Source organism: Vulpes lagopus, chromosome 17 (genome assembly GCF_018345385.1).
Source record: "Vulpes lagopus strain Blue_001 chromosome 17, ASM1834538v1, whole genome shotgun sequence".
NCBI lineage: Eukaryota > Metazoa > Chordata > Mammalia > Carnivora > Canidae > Vulpes > Vulpes lagopus.
The window spans coordinates 27,941,555-27,962,710 of record NC_054840.1 but is presented as its reverse complement, the minus strand read 5'-3'; the positions used below and the strand labels follow the sequence as shown (position 1 = coordinate 27,962,710).

General features: G+C 38.8%; 1 protein-coding gene and 1 pseudogene across 1 annotated transcript; both read right to left on the bottom strand.

The window, feature by feature from the left end:
• Nucleotides 1-481: 481 nt before the first annotated feature.
• Nucleotides 482-5,527, bottom strand: DNAJC19 (DnaJ heat shock protein family (Hsp40) member C19). Its single transcript, XM_041732058.1, has 6 exons — nt 5,350-5,527; nt 4,496-4,547; nt 4,340-4,413; nt 2,934-3,013; nt 2,013-2,083; nt 482-634 (listed from the first exon to the last, which is right to left on the bottom strand). The coding sequence occupies exons 1-6, from the start codon at nt 5,350-5,352 to the stop codon at nt 564-566; spliced, it is 351 nt and encodes a 116-aa protein (XP_041587992.1). The 5' UTR covers nt 5,353-5,527; the 3' UTR covers nt 482-563.
• On the bottom strand, nt 5,393-17,483 carry LOC121477396 (annotated as a pseudogene).
• Between the last annotated feature and the right edge of the window lie 3,673 nt (nt 17,484-21,156).

Below are 21,156 nucleotides of genomic sequence, written 5' to 3'. Positions count from 1 at the left end.
AATCTTACAGTTTTTAAGGTATGAAATCTAAATTCTAATTCATATATATGTGTGTAGAGTTAGATGTATTTCTTAAAGGGTCAAAGTTGTGGCTAAACTCACTCTTAAGATTTAAGGTTTAAGCAGTGAGGTTGGTTTCTCAAATTTGAGCAGCCTTTTCTCCCAATAAGAACCCATCCTATTAAAACCTGTGTGTTTTCTCCCAATAAGATAAATCCCTCCTATAACAACCTGTGCAAATTCCACTGCAGAATTTATCATATTGTGTTTTAATTTCCAGTTTTTCAGTATCCCATTAAATTGGGGGCTCCTTCAAAGCCAGAGGAGGTCTATTTCTATTCAAATGGAATGTATTTATCCATAATCACTGAGTGTTAAATCTCCAAATATTCTGTATAATCCGATTAAAATCTCCAAATTCTAAGAAGAAACTTCTATCAAAGCTTTGGTTTAGATTGTGTTAAATCATTTTTAAGATTTGTAGCTTTGAGGCATTTTATTACAAAAAGCTAGCACTCATACACATAAACTAACAAGAGCTTAAAATTCATTACACGTTTACTTCATTTTTTAGCTTGACCTTCTAGTAAATCTTTAGCTTCATTGATTTTGGCTGCTATATAAGGAGATCCTCCTATAGGAAGAAAGAAAAAAGGAATAGTTATAATATGACATTTCAATTTCTGTTTGGTGAAGACCTATTCTCTTGTTTCAAGGATCCCTACTACTTATCTGGGAGGTGGACCTAGCAGAAATCGTATTTTGACTTTTTAAAATAATTATGACACTGCAACCAGATCACCAAATGTATATGGTCGAATATATTTGACCAAAGGGAAATGAAGTAATTCATGTGAGGAAGAATTCCACAAAAATGGCACCTTCAAAAACTAAAGTGACAAATAAAAGCTGCCCCCAACGTATGTGACCTTGAAATAATGTAAGTTACCTATTTATGATTACAAGCCTATAAATGAACATGAATTTATTGTACTATGTTACTTTGAAAACATGATGTTTTTAGAGGTTTGTGAGCTTTGCTGGAAAGACCCCAGTATACTTTGTACTTTCTCTGTCCTTCAGTTTTTTTCCTTTTCCTGTTATTGTGCCTTCATGATGTTCCTTACCGGTGCTTTTTGTACTGGAGCAGTGATTCTCAAAATGCAGTTCTCAGAGCAGGAAGCATCAACATCCCAAGAAGCAGCTTGGAGAAACGGAACTTTATAGGCTCCAAACTACACTTTATCAGAAGCCCACCAATAAAACAAGCTAAATTTTGTAAAGTAGGCCACGACAGTCTAGTACCAAACAATCACAAACTTAATGAAAGGCCTATCCTTTTTTGAGCAGTAGAACATGGATTTGGGTGTTCCTAGTAATTATTTGCTTTCGACACAGCCAGGTCTGCTTAGAAATGTATCAAATTATACAGGTTTCTAACTAGGTAACCCCTAGTTCCAAGGTCTAAATGGATAGAAAAAAATGACATTTCATTAACTGAAACTTAACATTTCCTTTCATATAGACCACCCAACCCCAAAACAGTATTAATAGTATTTAGACTAGTAAAAGCTACATTTTATCACTATTGGAGATGAGAAAATGGTAATGCTTATCATTACTTTCAAATTACAGTAACTACTAAGTATAAGACTATTCTATAAGTTTTTCACTTAGAATTTATTCTTTTAAGAATAAAAGAATATAAGAACTAACAAGAATAGTTAAGTTATAAAACTAATAGTTATAAAAGAATAGTTAATAAAAGAACAAACAAGAACTTAAAATTCATCACACATTTACTTCATTTTTTAGCTTGACTTTCTAGTAAATCTTCAGCTTCATTGATTTTGAAGCTGGTAAACAAATGGATCTAGCCTGGGCAACGGTGCTCACACATAGATTTAAGCATTTCCTTGAAACAGTCAAGAATTAAATTTATGAAATTATTCCACTAGTAACAATTGGTCACTAAAAAAAACATGTAAAACAAGAATTTAATGACTACTTACCCTTGTCTGGGTGATTTAAAAGCATAATTCGTCGATGAGCATCTCTTATTTTTCCTTTATTGGCAGTAGGGCTAATTTAAAAAGAAAAAGGTATAGTTTACTTCAGACTACTTCTGGATCACATCAAAAAAATAAAGGCCAATTAAAGATACTGTGAAACTGAAGTCAACATGAAAAGTGGTTTAGGAACCTCTTCCCTAACATACACGGATGATGAATATTCTAAATCACAGAACTAAATAGCTCCTTAGGAAAATAATGCATTCTTATAATTAGTTGAGGGGCACCTGGATGGCTTAGTTGGTTAAATGTCTGCCTTTGATTTGGTTCAAGTCATGATCTTGGGGTTAGGCTGGAATCCAGCCCTGCACTGGGCTCTGAGCTCAGCACAGTGTCTGCTTGTCTCTCTCCCTCTGCTTCTCCCCCAACTCGTGCTCTCTCTCAAATAAAATCTTAAAATTATTTGAACTTTCTAATCATTATATAAGTCCTTTTATTGAAAGGGAAAGCATGTTTAAGTATCTGAAAATGAAGGCAGAATTTCACTACAAAAAATGTTATAGGGCAGCCCTGGTGGCCTAGTGGTTTGGCACCGCCTTCAGCCCAGGGTGTAATCCTGGGGACCTGGGATTGAGTCCCACGTCGGGCTCCCTGCATGGAGCCTGCTTCTCCCTCTGCCGGTGTCTCTGCCTCTCTGTGTCTGTCATGAATAAATAAAATCTTAAAAAAAAATGTTATAAAGAACAATAATCTTCAGTGAATTAAAAATTCCTTATGTGCTAGTGTGCCTTCTCACTGGACTTTTACAGGGAGTGTTTAGATATTACAATGTATGTAACCCTATTATAACTCTTAGTAAAAGGATATTTGCTCATATCTCAGAGTTGTAGAAAAATATTACAAATATTAGAAATTATTTACCTTACACCTAGTATTAGTGCTGCTTCTCTTTTTGTCATTTTGGGTTCAAATCCACCTCTATAATAGCCACCACTGAAGGCCTGAGAGAGGAAATGCATTCATAAAAATAGATAATAAATGGAAAGTTGCTAAAAAATGTTGAAAATGTTCACAGCAGAAAAATTAAGACAATTCAGAGAACTTTAAAACTACTATGGCATTTTAGCTTTATAGGAAGCAACCAGTATTTTAATGATATTAAACATCAATTTTTTCCTCCAGAAAAATTCTAAAAAATGTAAGACAGAAGAGGTGCCTCATAGCCAGTTATTCTGGGAATAAAGGGAAGCTTATTCCAAGTTAGCTGTGTTACAGGTGAAAATTTGACCTAAGAATATGATTATGTGTTAGAAAAACAAGGGCTTCAAGAAAAGGATTTGGAGATCTTTTATGATGAGTGGTTCAAGGGTATTCTGAGAGTCAAGGTAATTACTAAAACAAGACTTTTAAGGTATGTATGGAGGGATGCCAGGGTGGCTCAGGGTTGAGCCTCTTCCTTCGGCCCAGGGTATGATTCAAGGGTCCTGGGATGGAGTCCCACATCCGGCTCCCTGAGAGGAGCCTGCTTCTCCCTTTGCCTGTGTCTCTGCCTCTCTCTGTGTCTCTCATGAATAAGTAAAATCTTAAAAAAAAGAAAAAAAGAAAAAAAAAAGATATGTATTGAGAAAACCAGGCTACCACATCATATTAGTAAAGCCTACCATCACCATATTGTCACATTCAATTACAGCAATAAAAATACTAACAAGCTGTCACAGCCAAACATCACATCCAGTCATACTCTTTTTTTTTTTTAATTTTTTTTTATTTATTTATGATAGTCACAGAGAGAGAGAGAGGCAGAGACACAGGCAGAGGGAGAAGCAGGCTCCATGCACCGGGAGCCCGACGTGGGACTCGATCCCGGGTTTCCAGGATCGCGCCCTGGGCCAAAGGCAGGCGCCAAGCTGCTGCGCCACCCAGGGATCCCCAGTCATACTCTTTAGCCTACTTCACTCTGGTGCTACCCAAGTACCTTGGGGAGTGCCAGGGCCACACAACACAGGATCCCTAGACACTGCAGATCCTTAGATCCCTGTGTGGGTCATGCAGAGCAAATGAGGGAAGGCAAGAATCTGGACAAATGGTACTGAAGTACTCTAAACAATAAAGTGATTATTAACTTTCACGATACTAGAATTTCAATACCTTAGCCATAATTCTGTCACAAACCTCAGAACTTCTAAACCCTGTTTGTGGGAGACAAGAGAAGGGGCTCAAAGCACTAAGAACCTCATGGATGTTTGGAAATTTACCCTCTCCAAGTGTGACTCTAAGCTTCCTACATAGGCAGCAAAGAATTAGCAAAAATGTTTAGCATGTCTTACAGATTTTGGTAGACTCTGAAAAACTTGTTTTACTTGAGGTTCCACATGTTTCACGGCTTGCAAAACATAACGGCCTACAAACAAAAGCAACAGAATAATTAAAAAAATCTCCAACCTCCCCTACACTTCACTTCGACTCCCAAACCATAAACAAACCTGCAAATCCCGCAGCAGCAATGGTCAGTCCAACAGCTACCACGGTACTGGCCTGGTAAGGGGAAGCAGAGTGAATCATTTACTTCTGGAATTCTCTCCGTTCCCTGTGCGTACCTATCGTCCCATCCCAAACTCATTACAAGTTTTACTTCAAAGGGGAAAACAACTTTGAGGAAGAAAATCGTCTGCCCATGATCTCTCAGGAGGACTGCAACTTTTTGACTCTAATTCATTGTAAAGCTATGGGATTTTCAACTGTGAAAGAGAAGGGCGAGTGGATTTGCTTATTTACTTTTACGACAGTGGAACTGAACACCTCTCATCTCTGGGCAAACGAAACCACACTGATGTTCAATCAAGAACGAAGGAAGTAACATTTCTGCTGGAGAAAGCACGATGTGAGGTCACCGCAGAATTCTGACAACACGCTTCAACGTCAAAACGTGGGCCGAAGCGCCTTCGACCCTGTGGCGTCTCCCGGTCCCCGCGCAGAATCCCCAATGTGTTCTGGGCCCGAGAAGAGACGCGTCGGCCGGAGTCCAGGGGAAGGACACACTAAGGAAGGTCGCGAGGCTGCGCCGGGCGAAGAGCAGCGACAATCAAACGCGTTTCCACTAATCTCGGAGCCTCGGGGCCGATGGGCCGAGACCGGAGCCCCTGGCGGAAGGGCCATAGAAGACCATAAAGGCCCTAGAGGGATTGTGTCCCAGAAGGCGTGGCTGTCCGGGGCCCTACGTCTCCAGCCTAGAGTCGCAAGGGGGAAGAAAACCTCGGCTCTTTTCCTCCGAGGTCGCGACCTCAGGTCGCGAGGCCTGGGCCCGAGACCGCTCAGGAGACCGGCAGGCCGCACTCACCATGGCTCCGGCTCGGCTCCGCGGCCTCCACCGAGAGCGCGGCTCATCCCAGCCCAAAGGCCGCAGCCAGCTCGCACGCTCCTACCCGACAGCCAAGCGGCCCCGCCAGCGGCGGACGCAAACCGCCCCGCCAGCGGCGCGTCAGGAAAGACGGCAGCCGGGCCGCCAACAGGCCGGAAAACTGTCGTAAACGGGGCCCGCGGAGGGCCAGAGGGGAAAGGTCGCTGGAGCAGTGGGCAGGTGCAGAAGTCGCCTGGAGATTGGCTGGCGGCGGGCGGGCCGCCTCCTTCCGCGGGCTCGGAGCTGGGGCTTCTCCGTTTTGCCCTTGGCTACCAGGCAGAAGGGGCTTGGAGACTCCTGTCGGGGAAGGTGTTGATGCCGAAGGGCGGCGAAGAATACGGTGTAGCCTTACTCAGAACGCTCCCCCACCCCCCTTTTCAGCACGTGCATTCGCCTTTCATTTTGTTTTTAATTGTCAAGGGTAATGAACATCCTCAAATATGCCACGACAGTTCCACCTCGAAGCCAAATATGTGGCAAGCCGGTACAGCAAACGAGAATATGTCCCCCCGCCCCACCCCCCGCCTCCAAAACCAAAACAACAAGCCACATTGTGTTTCAGGGCTGCTCAGTAGCTTTTTTTTTTTCTTATTTAAAAAGGATTTTTAATTTGTGACTTGACCTCGTGTAAATAAATATCTGGGGTTTTGTTTTGTAGAGCGGAATTTTTCACTTCAGAGACAGTTAATATTCTGAACACGGGGTCCCCAAATCCGCACAACCGAAAAGGGCTATTTCAAAGTTCTCTCCCTTTCCTCGAAAACTAGCATCAGTCTCATATATCCCCTAAATAATAATAAATGCTTGAGAAGAGGAAAGAAAGGAAGTTTTACAGTGTTTGGATGATCAAGTAAATTTGGAGTTACTTTCCAGTTAGAACTTACTGAAGTATTAGAAATCAGTTTACCTTGCAATGAAATTCTGCTTCGATGAATTGGTTGCATATTAGAGATGTATGCAAATTTGTTGGCCTAGTTTTCCCCATCTTTAAAAAGGTTCTGCATTTGGATCTTTAAGAATTCTTCTAGCCCTGCGATTTTTGTGATGTAATTTATTGTCAACCAATAAATGTATTCTGTAAAGAATTACGCGTCACATAAAGATTCTTTTATTCTGTATATTTTTTGGTATATACAAACTACACCATACAGCTTGCTTAAGGAACAGGTTAACATGAGGTAGCCCAGCCTCAGGAAGCCAAGGATAAGTAACATAGAGAGACACTTGAAGTGGACAGGGCTCTTGTTTTTGGAGGCAAATCAAAATAGATGTACAACCCAGTTCTGTCACTAGTTGTATGACTTTGGATAAGTTGTTTCTGAGTTTTCTCATTTGTAAAACAAGGGTAATGATGACTACCTCACCAAATTTTTGTGAGGGTAAAGAATTATGTACATAATATGCTCTGCATGTAATCATCACTTAATGTGTTGGCCATTATCATAATGAGGCATGTTGAAGTACAAATTGGTGTGCAGAGGCCTTCCCAATTCTCATGATATCTCACTCATGGATGTAAGTCTGGTAATCTTTTCCATTCCCACTAAGGACATGGAAAGAACCTTTAAAAGTAAGTTTTTGAAATTTCTATACACTGATGAATGGATAATTATTCCTTGCTTCTTCTAGCTTCTGATGACTGCTAGCATTCCTTGACTTGTGGCTGCATCACTTCAATCTTCAAGGAAGGTCAGTATCTTGAAATCACTTTCTACTCTGTCTTCACATTGAATCTCTTTTTCCTCCCTTTTAAAAGATGCATATGATTGTATTTATGGCCCAATCCTATAATCTGGGATAATCTCCCCATCTCAAAATCCTTAGCTTAATCATATCTGCAAAGACTTTGCCACATAAATTATTATTTACAGGTTCCTGGCTTTAGGACCTGATATCCTTGGGGGCCATTATTTATTATAGAGACTAAGAGAAGACAATAGGGACAAGAGAATGAGAAAGGACTCTGCTCAATTTCTTCTCCCAAATTTGCCAGAAGGTAAGTCACTTCTTGGAAGTGAGAGTAGAGACAAGTGTTCTTGCACTGTGCCTTTCAAATACATTTTGAACATAACTGTTTGTAAAAAATACATTTTACATTGTGACCCTGAGAACAAATACATACTTAACACACAGAAGTACCCATACATGCACACACAAATACACATTGAATTAAATGTGTATTTTTAATTTATTATTATTTTTTATGATTAGCGCATTTTTTAAGTGCTTAAAAGCCAAACGTAGTTGTCGTTGTTTCTTTTTAAGATTTATTTCTTTATTTATTCATGAGAGTGACAGAGAGTCAGAGACACAGGCAGAGAGAGAAGCAGGCTCCCTGCAGGAACCCGATGTGAGATTCAATCCCAGGAGCCTGGGATCACAGTCTGAGCCAAAGGCAGATGCTCAACCCCACTGAGCCACTCAGGTGCCCTGAAGGGTAAACATAGTTTAGGTAGAGCTTTAGGGCATGTAGCAGAAAAAGTGGCAAAGACTCTCCAATAGAGAAGTTACTATACCAGAGGTTTACAGTAATAGGTACAAACTGTTCAGACCTGTTAATAGGAATATACAAGAATCTTTGAAGGAAACAAGTCTTATATAATTTGGGGGACAGATCAGCAACCTCATCAGGTTAGGAAGACTTGACATTGCTGAGTCACTTTCTACATTGATGTTCTATTGCCTGTCTTCACCTTTCCTTCTGGGACAACTTATATTCTGGGACAGCTCAGTGGAGTAGCTTAATATGGACCCATAGAGCTCTCAATCTAATGTGCTATGTTCTATTACTAATATGAATCCAGGTATCAGTGATATCATTCTTAGGTGGATATAGCCATGAATTCCCATGACCACTTACCCCAAAATGAAAATGACACTTTCAAACTAGTTTAAAATGTTATGCACAATCAAAAATGATTGTTAGAGATGATCTCTCAGAGTGGTGTAACCTGCCTTTACTTCTAGATCTATATTATTATTTTTTTAAGATTTTGTTTATTTATTCATGAGAGACAGAGAGAGGCAGAGACACAGGCAGAGGGAGAAGCAGGCTCCATGCAGGGAGCCCAATGTGGGACTCGATACCAGGATTCCAGGATCATGCCCTGAGCTGAAGGCAAATGCTCAACCCCTGAGCCACCCAGGCATCCCATAGATCTATATTAAAAACAACAAATGACTTGACGAGAACCTGAAAAAAAAGTGATGTAGGACATGAGAAACTAGGGAATACTTAGAATACTGGTAGAGGTGCAAACATCTTCAGAGAAAAGCCTCATTAGCCAATTTGTTGAAACACACTCCTCTGCTCCATTCAGAGCTGAGGAGTTTGCTGAAACCAGAGTAGGAAACTGGGTATCTGCCAGTCCAAAGCAAACCACTCTGCTGTGTGCATGTCCTGCATCCTTAACTCTCAAATAACTACTCTGCACAAAATTAACAATGTCAGGATTCTAATTTGCATTTCTTGTTCTAAGATATTGTTGGTAGAATAATTTGTGCTTTTCAAGAATATGAAATGAATGTTTAATTCAGCATAGAAAGAAACAGGAAATAAATGTTCAATAAAAGAATAGTTTACATAATTTGTTTCCTCCTCTGTAAAGTCAACATAATACTAGTACTTCATTGCATTGTTTTAAGAATTAAATTAGATAATATATGGGAAGCAGATAGTATATAAATAACATAACTGCATAACTGCCCAGAGAGCATATTATTTTCAGCTTATCTCTTCAACCCCATCTTCTCTAATTTAGCCCTTTCTAGCTCAGGTTATAATTCTCAAACCAGTCCCCACAACTCCAGAGTCTCATTATTGATTTCAATTTTTAGGCTTCAATGAGAGGAGCCTAAAATTTTTTATTATTATTATTATTATTATTATTTATTATTATTATATAAATTATTCTGTCAACCCAATAGATACAAAGAAAATGTATTCCTCTGTGTCTTCTCACAAAGATGAGTTCTGTTGCATTGTTTTGTAGGTATTCAATATGTCTCTCTAATGGACCTAAATCCATCTTCAGCCACAAATAACCAACTCCAAGGAATTAGGGCTGCTTGGCCTCCACCCCTGGTTTGTCCCTTTCTCTTTTGATGGCTGATTTGTTTGAGTTTTTACTTACTTCCTCTCCCTTGGGATTGTGCTTTTCTTTTTTGCCCTTTCAGAGAATATTAACATCAGAGTTTATTTTCCAAGGATTAAAAAAATGCAAGTTTTCTCACAGATTGCTAAATGATTTAGCAATTTAGTTTGTCTTGCCAGTGGCTAAACAGTCAGATAACCAAGGGACAAATTTCCTAAAATATGATCTATTACAGATGCTTTCTTGCAGTTTTGATAGACATCCTTCTAAGACTCCACATTCAATCCAGTGGGATCCAAACGGATCTAAAATGGTTCAGTTCAATAAGAAATAGATGTTGGGTACTACAGTCAGTTCCAAGATAACCCAATTGGAGAAAAATTATTAAAACTATTTAACTGAATCTGGTCTTAGACTTTTAGGTAAGTTCACTATATAGTAACAGGATTGTTGTAGGTGGCAAGGAAACAGATCTTCTTGTATATATGCCAGAAATCTTGGATGGATTTGAGAAAAAAGCAAACTTAAAGGCCCATGCATGGATTTCATCTTTTTCTCTTGCAGAAGCTGAATGGGTGGAGAGGATAAGACCACCTTTCTAATACTTAAGTGCACCCTCTTCATCTTTTCTGCCTGGACTTGGATCAGTTCTATGACCTTCTCTCTTGCCACAATATCTGCTTTCCTAGGCCCCTGGAAGCCATTGCCCTGGTAGTTTTGTAGTGTATCCAAAACAATCAATTACCTCCTTTTGATACATAAATCATTCGTCTGATGAAGCTTTTTGGTGTGTTCCTTTATCTTTGTCATCAGCTCCCATTGCACCTCCACAAACTTTTCCTACCATATCTTCCTTTGCGTTCAATAATTTCTATCAGAGTTTCTTGATCTTTAGCTCTTCAAGGTTGTATTCATGTCTGAAAGGCTTCTAAGTCCATCACACAGCCAGACTTGCTGATCATTAGTTGACAAACTGTTTCTTCCATTTTGCTTACCTTTTTTACCAATCTCTCTTCTTTGATAAGCTGTTTGCATCTCTTCCAACATTCTTTGTTAAATTTTTGTTGCTTGGAATTTTCCTCATGGAGTCATACGATTTGTTCTTGCATCCAACCCAAGGAATGGTTAGAAAAAAACAAGGTTCCAGGAAGATCATTAAGTATTTCTCCTAATTCTATGTGCTCTCTCAAGTGGAGCTTGAGTGGATTCACAACCAGCAGGTCATTCAACCACTGGTGCACCTCTCATTGTAAAAGCCTAGGGCCTCCTTCACTGTGTTCATGGTAGTTGCCACAATTTTTACTTTTTTAAATTTTAATTTATTTTTATTTTTACTTTTTTGGATAGTGTATCGTATTCTTTTTTGAGGTTATTATAATTTTATTTTCTTCAACTAAGCCCTCCTCTATGTCCAGTCTTTTCTCTTAAAGTTGAAGGGCCAGTTCTGAAAGACCCATATCACAATTTGTTGGGCAAATAGAATCATCAAAAACCTCATCATGAGATTCATATTCTTCCTTATCACTCTCCTAGCTGGATCTTCATGTGATTCATCACTTTCCACAACTTCATCAGCATCTCCTTCAACCTCCTTTTTTCTTCCTCCACTTAATCCTCTTTAAGACCTTCTTGAGGAAATTACCAAATGTATTGTTTTCTCCAGTGGCAGCTTGGAAGCCCGTATAGGGTGCCTTTTGGGGGGGGCGTCCTGGAGTTTGTCAATTTCATTCTTTTTGTCTTCCTTCTCTTTAAGAGTTTCATTCATTTTCCATTGCATGTCTAATTCCTTTCTGTCTAATGAATTAACATACTCTTGAAGTATGTTCTCCTGTTTTTCAAAATTCTTGAGGAGAAGCATTTCTTGAAATAATGTGACATGGTGCAGGTAAGATAATTTTATCTGAGTATCTAGATTCATTTTCTGATTCCTTGGGAGATAGAGTTCTGCATCAAAAGTGACAGTTAGTTCTTTGATCCTGCTGGTCAAATACTGTTGAACGTATAAGTGTTAAATCTCATCCCTTTTTGTGATCTCCAGGTTCACATCAGTTGGATTTGCTTTTGCAAATTCCATTAACTTTGGAGATCTAGGCTGAGTGTTAATGCCTTTGATGACCTGACAATGAATCTCATGTTGTCAGATCAGTGTTCTTTCCAGAAGACAGTCTGAGGACTCCTGCATCTGAGCCTACAAGACCCTGCCTTTTCATCCTGACTCTATCTGCTGTTGCTTAAAACAAGGAGAGTTTCCTCATCATACTGAGATCTCTTTTCTGGAACTTCTCCTGGGTATATCAGGGGGATTTGGGTAATAGGCATATGCCTGGACATGTTAAGAATTGACTGAATGCTCTTCAGTTCTTGTACCAGTCACTGTATTACCTTGATGATATTACCTTGATGTATTATCAGCCACTGTTGGGTCTTGAAGAGAGAGGATGCACCTGTTTGTGTGCTTTTCCTTTGAATGGGCTATGGAGTCTAGGTGTCCCAGTTTCTCTTTCTTCTTGGTGGTATTTATTCTCATATGTTGAGGTATCTTATAGTCTGAGGCTGTCTTCATATTGAAGTCTCCCGTATACAACTGGGCCTCTTTGATGGCTCCAGCTATCTTTGCGATCGTCATAGTCATCATCAGACTTATTCTTATACAGTTTCTTCCTTTATTTTTTTCACTGCTGAATCTTAAATTGGGCCCATTTAAGCTTTTAATATGTTTCTTCCTTTTTTTTTTAAAGATTATTTATTTATTTATTTGTTTGTTTATTTATTTATTCATAGAGACACAGAGAGAGAGAGAGAGGCAGAAGCACAGGCAGGGAGAAGCAGGCACCATGCAGAGAGCCTGACGTGGGACTCGATCCAGGGTCTCCAGGATCACACCCTAGACTGCAGGCGGCACTAATCCGCTGCGCCACCAGGGCTGCCCTGTTTCTTCCTTTTCTTAATTTGATTTTCCACCATAATTTCACTCAGGGTTTTAGGTAGAAAATTTTTCCCTTTTTCTGTAATTGATTCTTCTGGCATACTGCTACTCCTGTCTCTTTTTCAAATCTCTCCAAATTGCTTGTTCTTCTCTCTAACTTGCTCATTTTGACTTGGAGCACTTAGAGGGCTTCACAAACTTGAGGATATCTTGTGGTTACTTCGGTTACTTCACAAACTTGATATCTTGTGGTTACTTTGGATGGCATGAACCACAACAATATCGTTCTCTAACAAATCACTCTGTAGCTTCATGAGGCCAAGTTGATATTTTCTTCTTTCCAAACTCATTCCTTTTCCACTTGTTGAATTTTCTAAGCTGTTTTTCTGATAATCTCAGCTTGAATTTGGGAATCTAGATCAAGATCTGTTTGTTTAAACTGCATATGCTTTGGCAATTTGTCATTCATTTATAGGAGTTTCCAAAATTTATTCCTTAAAGCTTTGAGCTGTTCTCTCTTCCCAGCCTTTATTCCTTCACTTCTTTCATTAACTTGTCATGTTGTCTTTTTCTTCTGACATTCTCAGTACTTTAGGCTTTGGGATCTTCCATATTTTCTGGAATTGGCTTCAGTTCCCAACCTGGAAGACAGCACTTTAACGTTGATGGCTTCAATTTGGTTCAAATTCAGAAAAAGTAGTGAAAACAAAAATATTAATGCCTATTCCAGTAGTCACCAAGAAATGGTCATCAAAGCTAGGATAGTTGTGTTTAATCTATCCATAATTATTGTCAAGCATATTAAGTGCCAGTAGTCTACTATATTTGTCAATGAAGGATTATTCTGGCTTTTGATACAGACTCAAAATTTTCCATTTTGCATTCCACCAAACATCAATATTGGTTAATGCCAAATGTGATAGTTTGGATGGGATTATCCTCTGTATCTTCAAGAAGAAAATCAGAATGTTCATCTTTCTTTTCTGTGATATCACTGCTCTTGTCATATGTGGGGAACTCACAATGATACAAAAAACCAGAATCGGGCAGCCCCGGTGGCTCAGCGGTTTAGCACTGCCTTCAGTCCAGGGCATGATCCTGGAGACCCGGGATAGAGTCCCACGTCGGGCTCCCTGCATGCAGCCTGCTTCTCCTTCTGCTTATGTTTCTGAGTCTTTCTCTGTGTCTCTCATGAATAAGTAAATCAAATCTTTTAAAAACATAAAAAGAAACAAAAACAGTGGCACCTGTGTGGCTCAGTCGGTTACGTGTCTGCCTTCAGCTCTAGTCATGATTTTGAGGTCTTGGGATGGAGCCTAGCATCAGGAGTCTTAGGATTGAGGACTCTGCTTTTCCTTCTCCCACTGTGATCTCTCTCACCCTAAGACATTCCTTATTCCCACCTCTCTCTCCACTCAGGCAATGGATGATTTCATTTGTTCCATAGCCTTGAAGACTATCTTTAGACTGATGACTCCCAGACCTCTCTCTTGACGTTAGACTTGTACTTCCAAATGCCTATCTGAAACACTCCTTAGATACCTAGATGATATCTAAGTTCAAATTTAACATGATAAATGTTCCCTGGCTTGTTCTTCCTGAAGTCTTTCCAATCCCAGCAAGTGGCAACTCCATCCTTCCAGCTGCTCAAGCCTATAGCTTTGGAGTGAGTCACTTTTGAATCCTTTCTTTTACTCACACATTACATTTCCTCCATCAGCAAATTCTATCAATTCTTTCTTCAGCATATAGCAGGAGTCCAGCACGTCTTTCCATTTCCACTGTTATCATCAGCTCCTAGTTGAATTATAGCAGTAGCTTCTTATAATAGTCATTATCCATGCTGGAAACCAATGGAAACTATACCCAAATGGAGTAACTGAGAATTTAATAAAGGAACTGTTTACAAAGGTACACACAAGATTAAGAGAAATTCACAAATGATGGCCACATGTCCTGAGTATAGTAAGGCCGCTGGGGCCAAAGGAGTCATTACTGTTCTTAGACCTGAAGGAGCAAGGAATGGGACTAATTACCTGAACACACACATGAAACAGAACCTGTATTTTTCAGTGTACAAACTCAATCTGCCTGTGGCAACCTCCAGGAATGAAGATGGAGAAATGAACAGATTTAACTCACTATTCTACCTCTGATCTTCTGATCATGGACATAAATCAACCCCAAGCCAGAAGATTAGAGAGCCTCCTAACCTTATATGTTCCTCTGGGATATAGAGCAGAACTAGGGCTTCCTGTTTAGTGGGGAATCTGCTTCTCCTTCTCCTTCTACCCCTCCCCCTTGCTCATGCTCACTTTAATAAATAAATAAAATATTTTAAAAAAAGTAAGAAGAGAAAAAAAAGTAAGAAGAAGATCATGATGTTGATTCCTATGAAATCAAAGACATGTACATAAAATGTTTCCATTTCTCAAGTGTCAAATCTAAGATTCTGAGATTGATATAAAAGAGAAAGAAACAGAGTCAAAGGAGAAGGAAAAGAAGGAAAGGAGGAAGCATCTAGCAGCAGAGATAGGAAAAGATGGAAAAAAGGAATTCCAGGGCGAAGAGGAGAAAAAGGAACCATTAACAGAAATCTTTATTCCATCAATTTCCTGTCATATCCTCTGTGGATTTTACCCTGAGCTAGAGAAGTTCTGGGTTTCTTTGAGTGGCTCTGATTCTGTTTTGTTTTTTGTTTGTTTGTTTTTAAAGATTTTATTTATTCATGAGAGACACACAGAGAGAGAGAGGCAGAAACACAGACAGAGGGAGAAGCTCTCCATAGGGAGCCTGCTGTGGGACTCGATCCCAGAACCCCCATGGGATCATGACCTGAGCCAAAGGCAGACACCCAACCACTGAGCCACCCAGGTGTCCCTCTTTCTTTTTTTCTTTTTTTTTTTTTTTGGTCCCTCTTTCTTTTTAAATGGAAGAAATAAAAGCATCTTTATCTGCTAAATGAATGACCTTATAGAGGGGAAAATTTGACAAAATTCATTGAATCACATAATTTAATCTTTAATCGTATAGTTAATATTAATGATTTAAATTAATAATTTTTAATATTAATTAAATAATATTAATAAAGTATATAACTTAACAATGAGAAGAAAGTGTAGAGACCATTTTTTTCCCCCAATAGCTTTGCTTTATTAGTGAAAACACAGGGCCTCAGAGTGGTTGGTTGACTGACTTCTAAAGCCCTGACAGAGTCAGTACCTGCCCACACTTCTTGTCTGCTTTCCGGATGTGTATAATGTTAGGGTAATAAGATGAGCGATGAGAGAGTCACAGAATTGCCTTTCTCTGTAGTTCCTGACTGTTGCTTTTAGGAATTTTCTCAGATCTGGATTAATGGAGTTGAACTTCCCGACTAACAACCATTTAGTCTAAGGGGTCTTGTGTGGGCAGCTCACATAATGAAATATGTAAAACTAAATGGCACTCAGTAAATATTTTCTTCCTTTCCTCCTTCATTCCACCTCTGTTTATCCTATTCCTTCCCTCCTTTCCTCCAGTGATCCTGCCATGACCTTACAGTCTACCATTGGGAATTCATACTGTTGTCCCCTGTTTGGATATGAATGCTCTTGGTAGATGATCATACTGAACAGCTTCTCTGTGAAGTATTTTAACAGATTCTTTTGGGGTTATAAGTAATAAAAGGAATACTTTAATGGGGTACAGAAAAAAGAGATTTGGAGCAAGAGGGACCAAGGACAGGCCCAGGCAGGAATCCTATGAAGACCTAGGACAGTGAGGAAGTAGAGGGAAGGCTGCAGTCAACCTCAGCTGAACCCACCCTGCCTTGGGCTACTATAAAATAATTTATAACTGTTTCTTTTCTTTTCTTTCTTTTCTTTTCTTTTCTTTTCTTTTCTTTTCTTTTCTTTTCTTTTCTTTCTTTTCTTTTTTCTTTTCTTTCTTTCTTCTTTCTTTTTCTTTTTTTAGTTTATAACTATTTCTTCTGTGATTTTTCTCTCCCCTTTTCTCAAGTTGTTTCATTTTTTTCCTCACTGTATCTGTTGTAATCTGACTTCCCACTTGGATTTTTAATTACAAGAACCCTTGTCCTTATTAGTCTGGAGTATGAGTAGAGGGCCAGTCAGAGAACTGAAGTATGTCTGACCAGAGTGACAGCATGTCACTTGGACATGCCTTAGGAGGCATTTCTTTGTGGAGAAGGCTCTGCTTTCAGTCTGTAAGGAAGGAAAATTGAGGTGCTTGGGATTCGGGGGACTTGGAAGTTGGGGTAGCTTCTAGCGCCTTTTTTCCAAGTGGAGATTTTCCAGTCAACCCTCCATTTCATTTCATCTTTGCGTGTCTTTTTCTGTTGTGTTTCTCAGTTCTTTTTCCCCCTTCTTTAGCCAGGGTTCCACTTGTATATAGCAGCTTTATGCACTGACTAAATCAAGCCCTCCCTGCTGAGCTGTCAGCAAATGGAACTGACCAACAGAACAGTCTGTGAAAGTGCACCTTGTGCTTGGGCCAGACAGACAAGCACAATTATTTGATTGCAGAAGATTGCCACTAAATGAGGGTGAAATAGTGGGTCTGAGACTTGTTGGTGAATATTATTAATAATATAGTGTCATGCATTAATAACATAGTGTCATGTGAAACAAAGCTACACTGGAGGGTCTGTCTGAAGTCCCATTTTAAATCACATTTTCAGGGAGGTAGATGATGGAGGAGATGCGATGTAATAAAACAAGGTGTCTTTAGGCACCCGTTTGGGAGTTTCAGTTTGACTTAGGCTGAAGTTAAGAGAATACATGTTGTCATCATAAATTATTTGGTGGCCAGAATGAAACACAGAGTTTGTTCTTGGCTAATTGTCATAAAAATCTCATTACTGTGGTAATGAGAAAATCATCTTTTTGTGAAAAATCATCTTCACTCTTCTCATTAGAGTCCTTGAATAGAGACAATTGCAAAAACTCCATGATATGGAGTGTGATATCCTTGATTACTGCAAAGTCAACTTCCTTAGCCCACCCAACACAGGCAGCCATTCTAGACTCTTCCACTTCTCCCTTTGTAAGCTTCATAGTCCTGCCAAATAGGATTTGTCACCATCATTCTCCAGATGTCCCTGAAGCTCACTGCCCTGGGATTTCACTCAAGGCTTTCACTCATTCTCTCTATTCCAGGTGCCTTTTTCCCATCCCATCTCTGTCCCTTAGTTAAAGGCCCAGATCAAATGTGCCTTCTGTAAAGCCATCTTTGTTTATTCTTCTTTGTTCATTGTGAACAGGTGTCCACAACTTTATGTAAAGGAACAGATATTAAAATTAGGCTCTGTAGGACACATATAGTCTATTTATTCTTTGTTTTATCAAAATGTGAAAACTATCTTTAGCTCATGGACCTTGACAAAAACAAGTCACAGGATGAATTTAATGGCTCATGGGCCTTAGTTAGCTAATCCACAGTCTAAAGCGATTTCTCCTTTCTCCGAACTCCTGTACAATTTTGTTTGTGTTACACATGCCACTTACCACATCTAGCCTTGTATAGAAATTATTGGTATACAAGTATTTTTTCTACTGAACTGAAGATTCTTGACAGTTGTAATCATGTCTCCTATACTTAACATCTATCAATTATAATATCTGGACATAGGAAGTAGCTAAAGGATGTTTATGAAATGAATGAATCAGTTACAGTATCTTCCAGCAGGAACGTAATTTATTTCTCAACCTTTCCAAGCTCTTCCAGCCCTTGACTTCCTGACAGGTAGGTTTCCCACCTCTACTCTGAAGCTGGACCCCTTAATAAGGCCATTGTACACCAAAATACAACTGATATTTAGACATAGCATATTGTTTTCATTTATTAAATATTGTATTCATTTTTTTTTAATATTGTATTCATTGAGCACTTATTATATGCAGAGCTCTGAGAAAACATCTGTGGACAAGATAAATGGCAGCCTCAGCCCCAGAGGTGCTTTTGCAGTCTCTGCTGGGAAGCATGATCTTAATATGAGCTCCCCTTCTAACATTTCTCAACTGTACTTTTCTGTTTTTCAGATCATGAGTTGATATTTGCTACTTGGTTTCCTATGGTGGAAGAAATAATAAAAATTATAATACTTGAAGCTGACATTTAACATATACTTTAGGCAGTTATAGATATCCTCTTTAATATGTACAACCATAGGGACGGTGGGAAATTTATCCTTTAGGAATTTAATGAAGAAATAAACTGTGTTTAGTTATTTTATTGTCAATTTGGATTGGCTGGTGATCACAGCTGTCACTTAACCAGATTATAGGAGATAAAGCAGTCTACCAGAGGTAGTATCTTGATCACCCACTAAATAAGCAACATCAGTTAGCATAGGCACATAGTGAGTAATAAGTGGTGGTTAAAAAGCTAACTTAGCCAGTAAGTGAAGGACTAAAGATTTGATTTAAGGTCTATTTGAGTCCTAAGCCTGATCTTTCCAGTGTAATCAAAGTTATGTTGGTGCATGTGGTTTTATTTTGAGTCCGTTGTACTGATATGAACAATAGTGGAGCAAAACATAAAAATAAGAAACAAAAATAGCTACACATACAATTTGTTGAAAGAAATGAAGACATTTATGGCAATCTCTGGAAGAAAATATTTGAAGAGGGACTAAGTTCTTAATATTAAGAACTTCTCTTCTTCTATTAAGATTTTCCTTAAGTTCTTTTTTTTTTTTTTTATAGTAGCTCTTCCTTACTGTCTGCCTCACACAAAATCTATTGCCAGACAAAGCTCTTAGCTCTCCCTGTTCCCCCAGTGCTGTTTGCTCAGCTCTTTTTCCTCTTGCTACCATTCTGGGGATTCTGCTGTATTCCTCTTTTCCAGTTACTATCTGTCCATTCAAGGTTTTCCTGTTCCTTTATGATCTCTGTCTCCCTGCAGTCCACACTGTGGTAAATCAAATTCTAAGTTCCCAAGATGCCCAGGCACTGGTGTTCACCTGCTCTGTGATTTTTATCCCCATGGGTGTGAGCTCAACCTGTGGACATGGTGGGCTCATTGCCCCTGGATTAGATTAGGTAATATGGCAAAGGTGATTAGTCATTCCTGTGGTTATGTTACTTTATGTAAGAAACTGTCATAGTGGACCAGAGTGAGATTCTCATGCTTGCTTTGATAAAGTAAGTTGTCATGTTTCAAAAGCCCTGTGGTTAGGACCTGAAGGTGGTTTTTGGGAGCTGAGAACAACCTATAGGAGCTGACAGCCAGTAAGAAAATGGGGCTTTCGTACTTCACCTCCAAGAACTCAATTCTGTCAACAACTTTACTGAGTTGGGAAGTGGCCCCCAAGCCTCTGATGAGATTGCAGCCAGGGTTAATACCTTGGTTTCAGCCTTGTGGACCCTGAGTAGAGAATTTAGCTACAGTGTTCCTTTATCATCTTCTTTTTGGTTAGTTAAGTGTTCTGTTTTGTTTTTTAAATTCCATTTATGGAGTACCTGGGTAGCTCAGTCAGTTAAGCATCTGCCTTCGCTAAGGTCGTGATCTCAGAGTCTTGGGATCATGCCCTGCATCTGGCTCACTGCTCAGTGGGGGGTCTGCTTCTTCTCCCTCTACCCATCCCCTCCTTCCCACTTGTGCCCATGCTGTCTCTCAAATAAATAAAATCTTTTTAAAAAATTCCATTTCTGCTCCTCCTTTACTTGTTGGTTATACTCTTACAATTCTTATGGTGGCTACTCTTAATAGTACAGCATGGATCTTCAACTTACTAGAATCTAATATACATTAATACTTATGCCATCTCCTAAGAGATTTTCCCTTCCTGTCTTTTGTGTTTTTGTTGTTATTTTAATTATACATGTATTTTAAATACTGAAAACTTTATTTTTATTTTATACAGTTAACATACACTAAGATTTACCCATATAATTATCATCTATATTCTTTATTTTTCTGTTTTTCTTTTCTTCATTTCCATGCCTCTTCCTATGATCATATTCCTTCACCTAAAAAAATACTTTTAGTATTTCTTTATTGCTGCCCTGTTGGTGACCTCCAGTTTTTGTTTGCTTGGAAATATATTTTGTTTTATTTATTAAAGGATATATTCACTATATAGTTGTAGAATAGTTCATTTCTTCTATCACTTTAAATAGACCATTTGATTGTCTCTGGCTCTCATTGTATTCTGGTGAGAAGAAAGGTCTCAGTATAATTTTGTACTTCTGTCATTTTGGGAGGGGATGTGCTTTTTAAGTTTTAATCTTTTTCCCAGCAATTTATAACATACCTCGATATGGATTTTTTAAAATCTGTATTTCTTGGGGATAGTTTTTCTTCATGAACCTATGGATTTTTGTTTTCAGTTTGAAAATTTCTCAATCATATTTTTTTAGGTATTATTTTTACTCTGTTTAATGTTTTCTCTTTCTGAAACCTTAGTAAGATGCATGTAAAGACTTCTTACGTATCTGCTTTTTCTTACTCCGTGAATTAGTTATCTACAACTAATTAAATCATCGCAAAATTTATAGCTTAAAGCAACAAACATTAGTTACTACACAGTTTCCTTAGATCAGGAATTACAGAACAACCATCATTCTGGTTCAAGCTCTGTCATGAGATTGCAGTTGAGATGTTGGCCAGAGCCCTAGTCATCTAAAGGTTTTATGTGGCTAAAGGGAACTCTTTCAAGATGCTTACTCATATGGCTCTTGAAAGGAGGTCTCATTTCCTTACACATGGATGATATATTTCATAAGA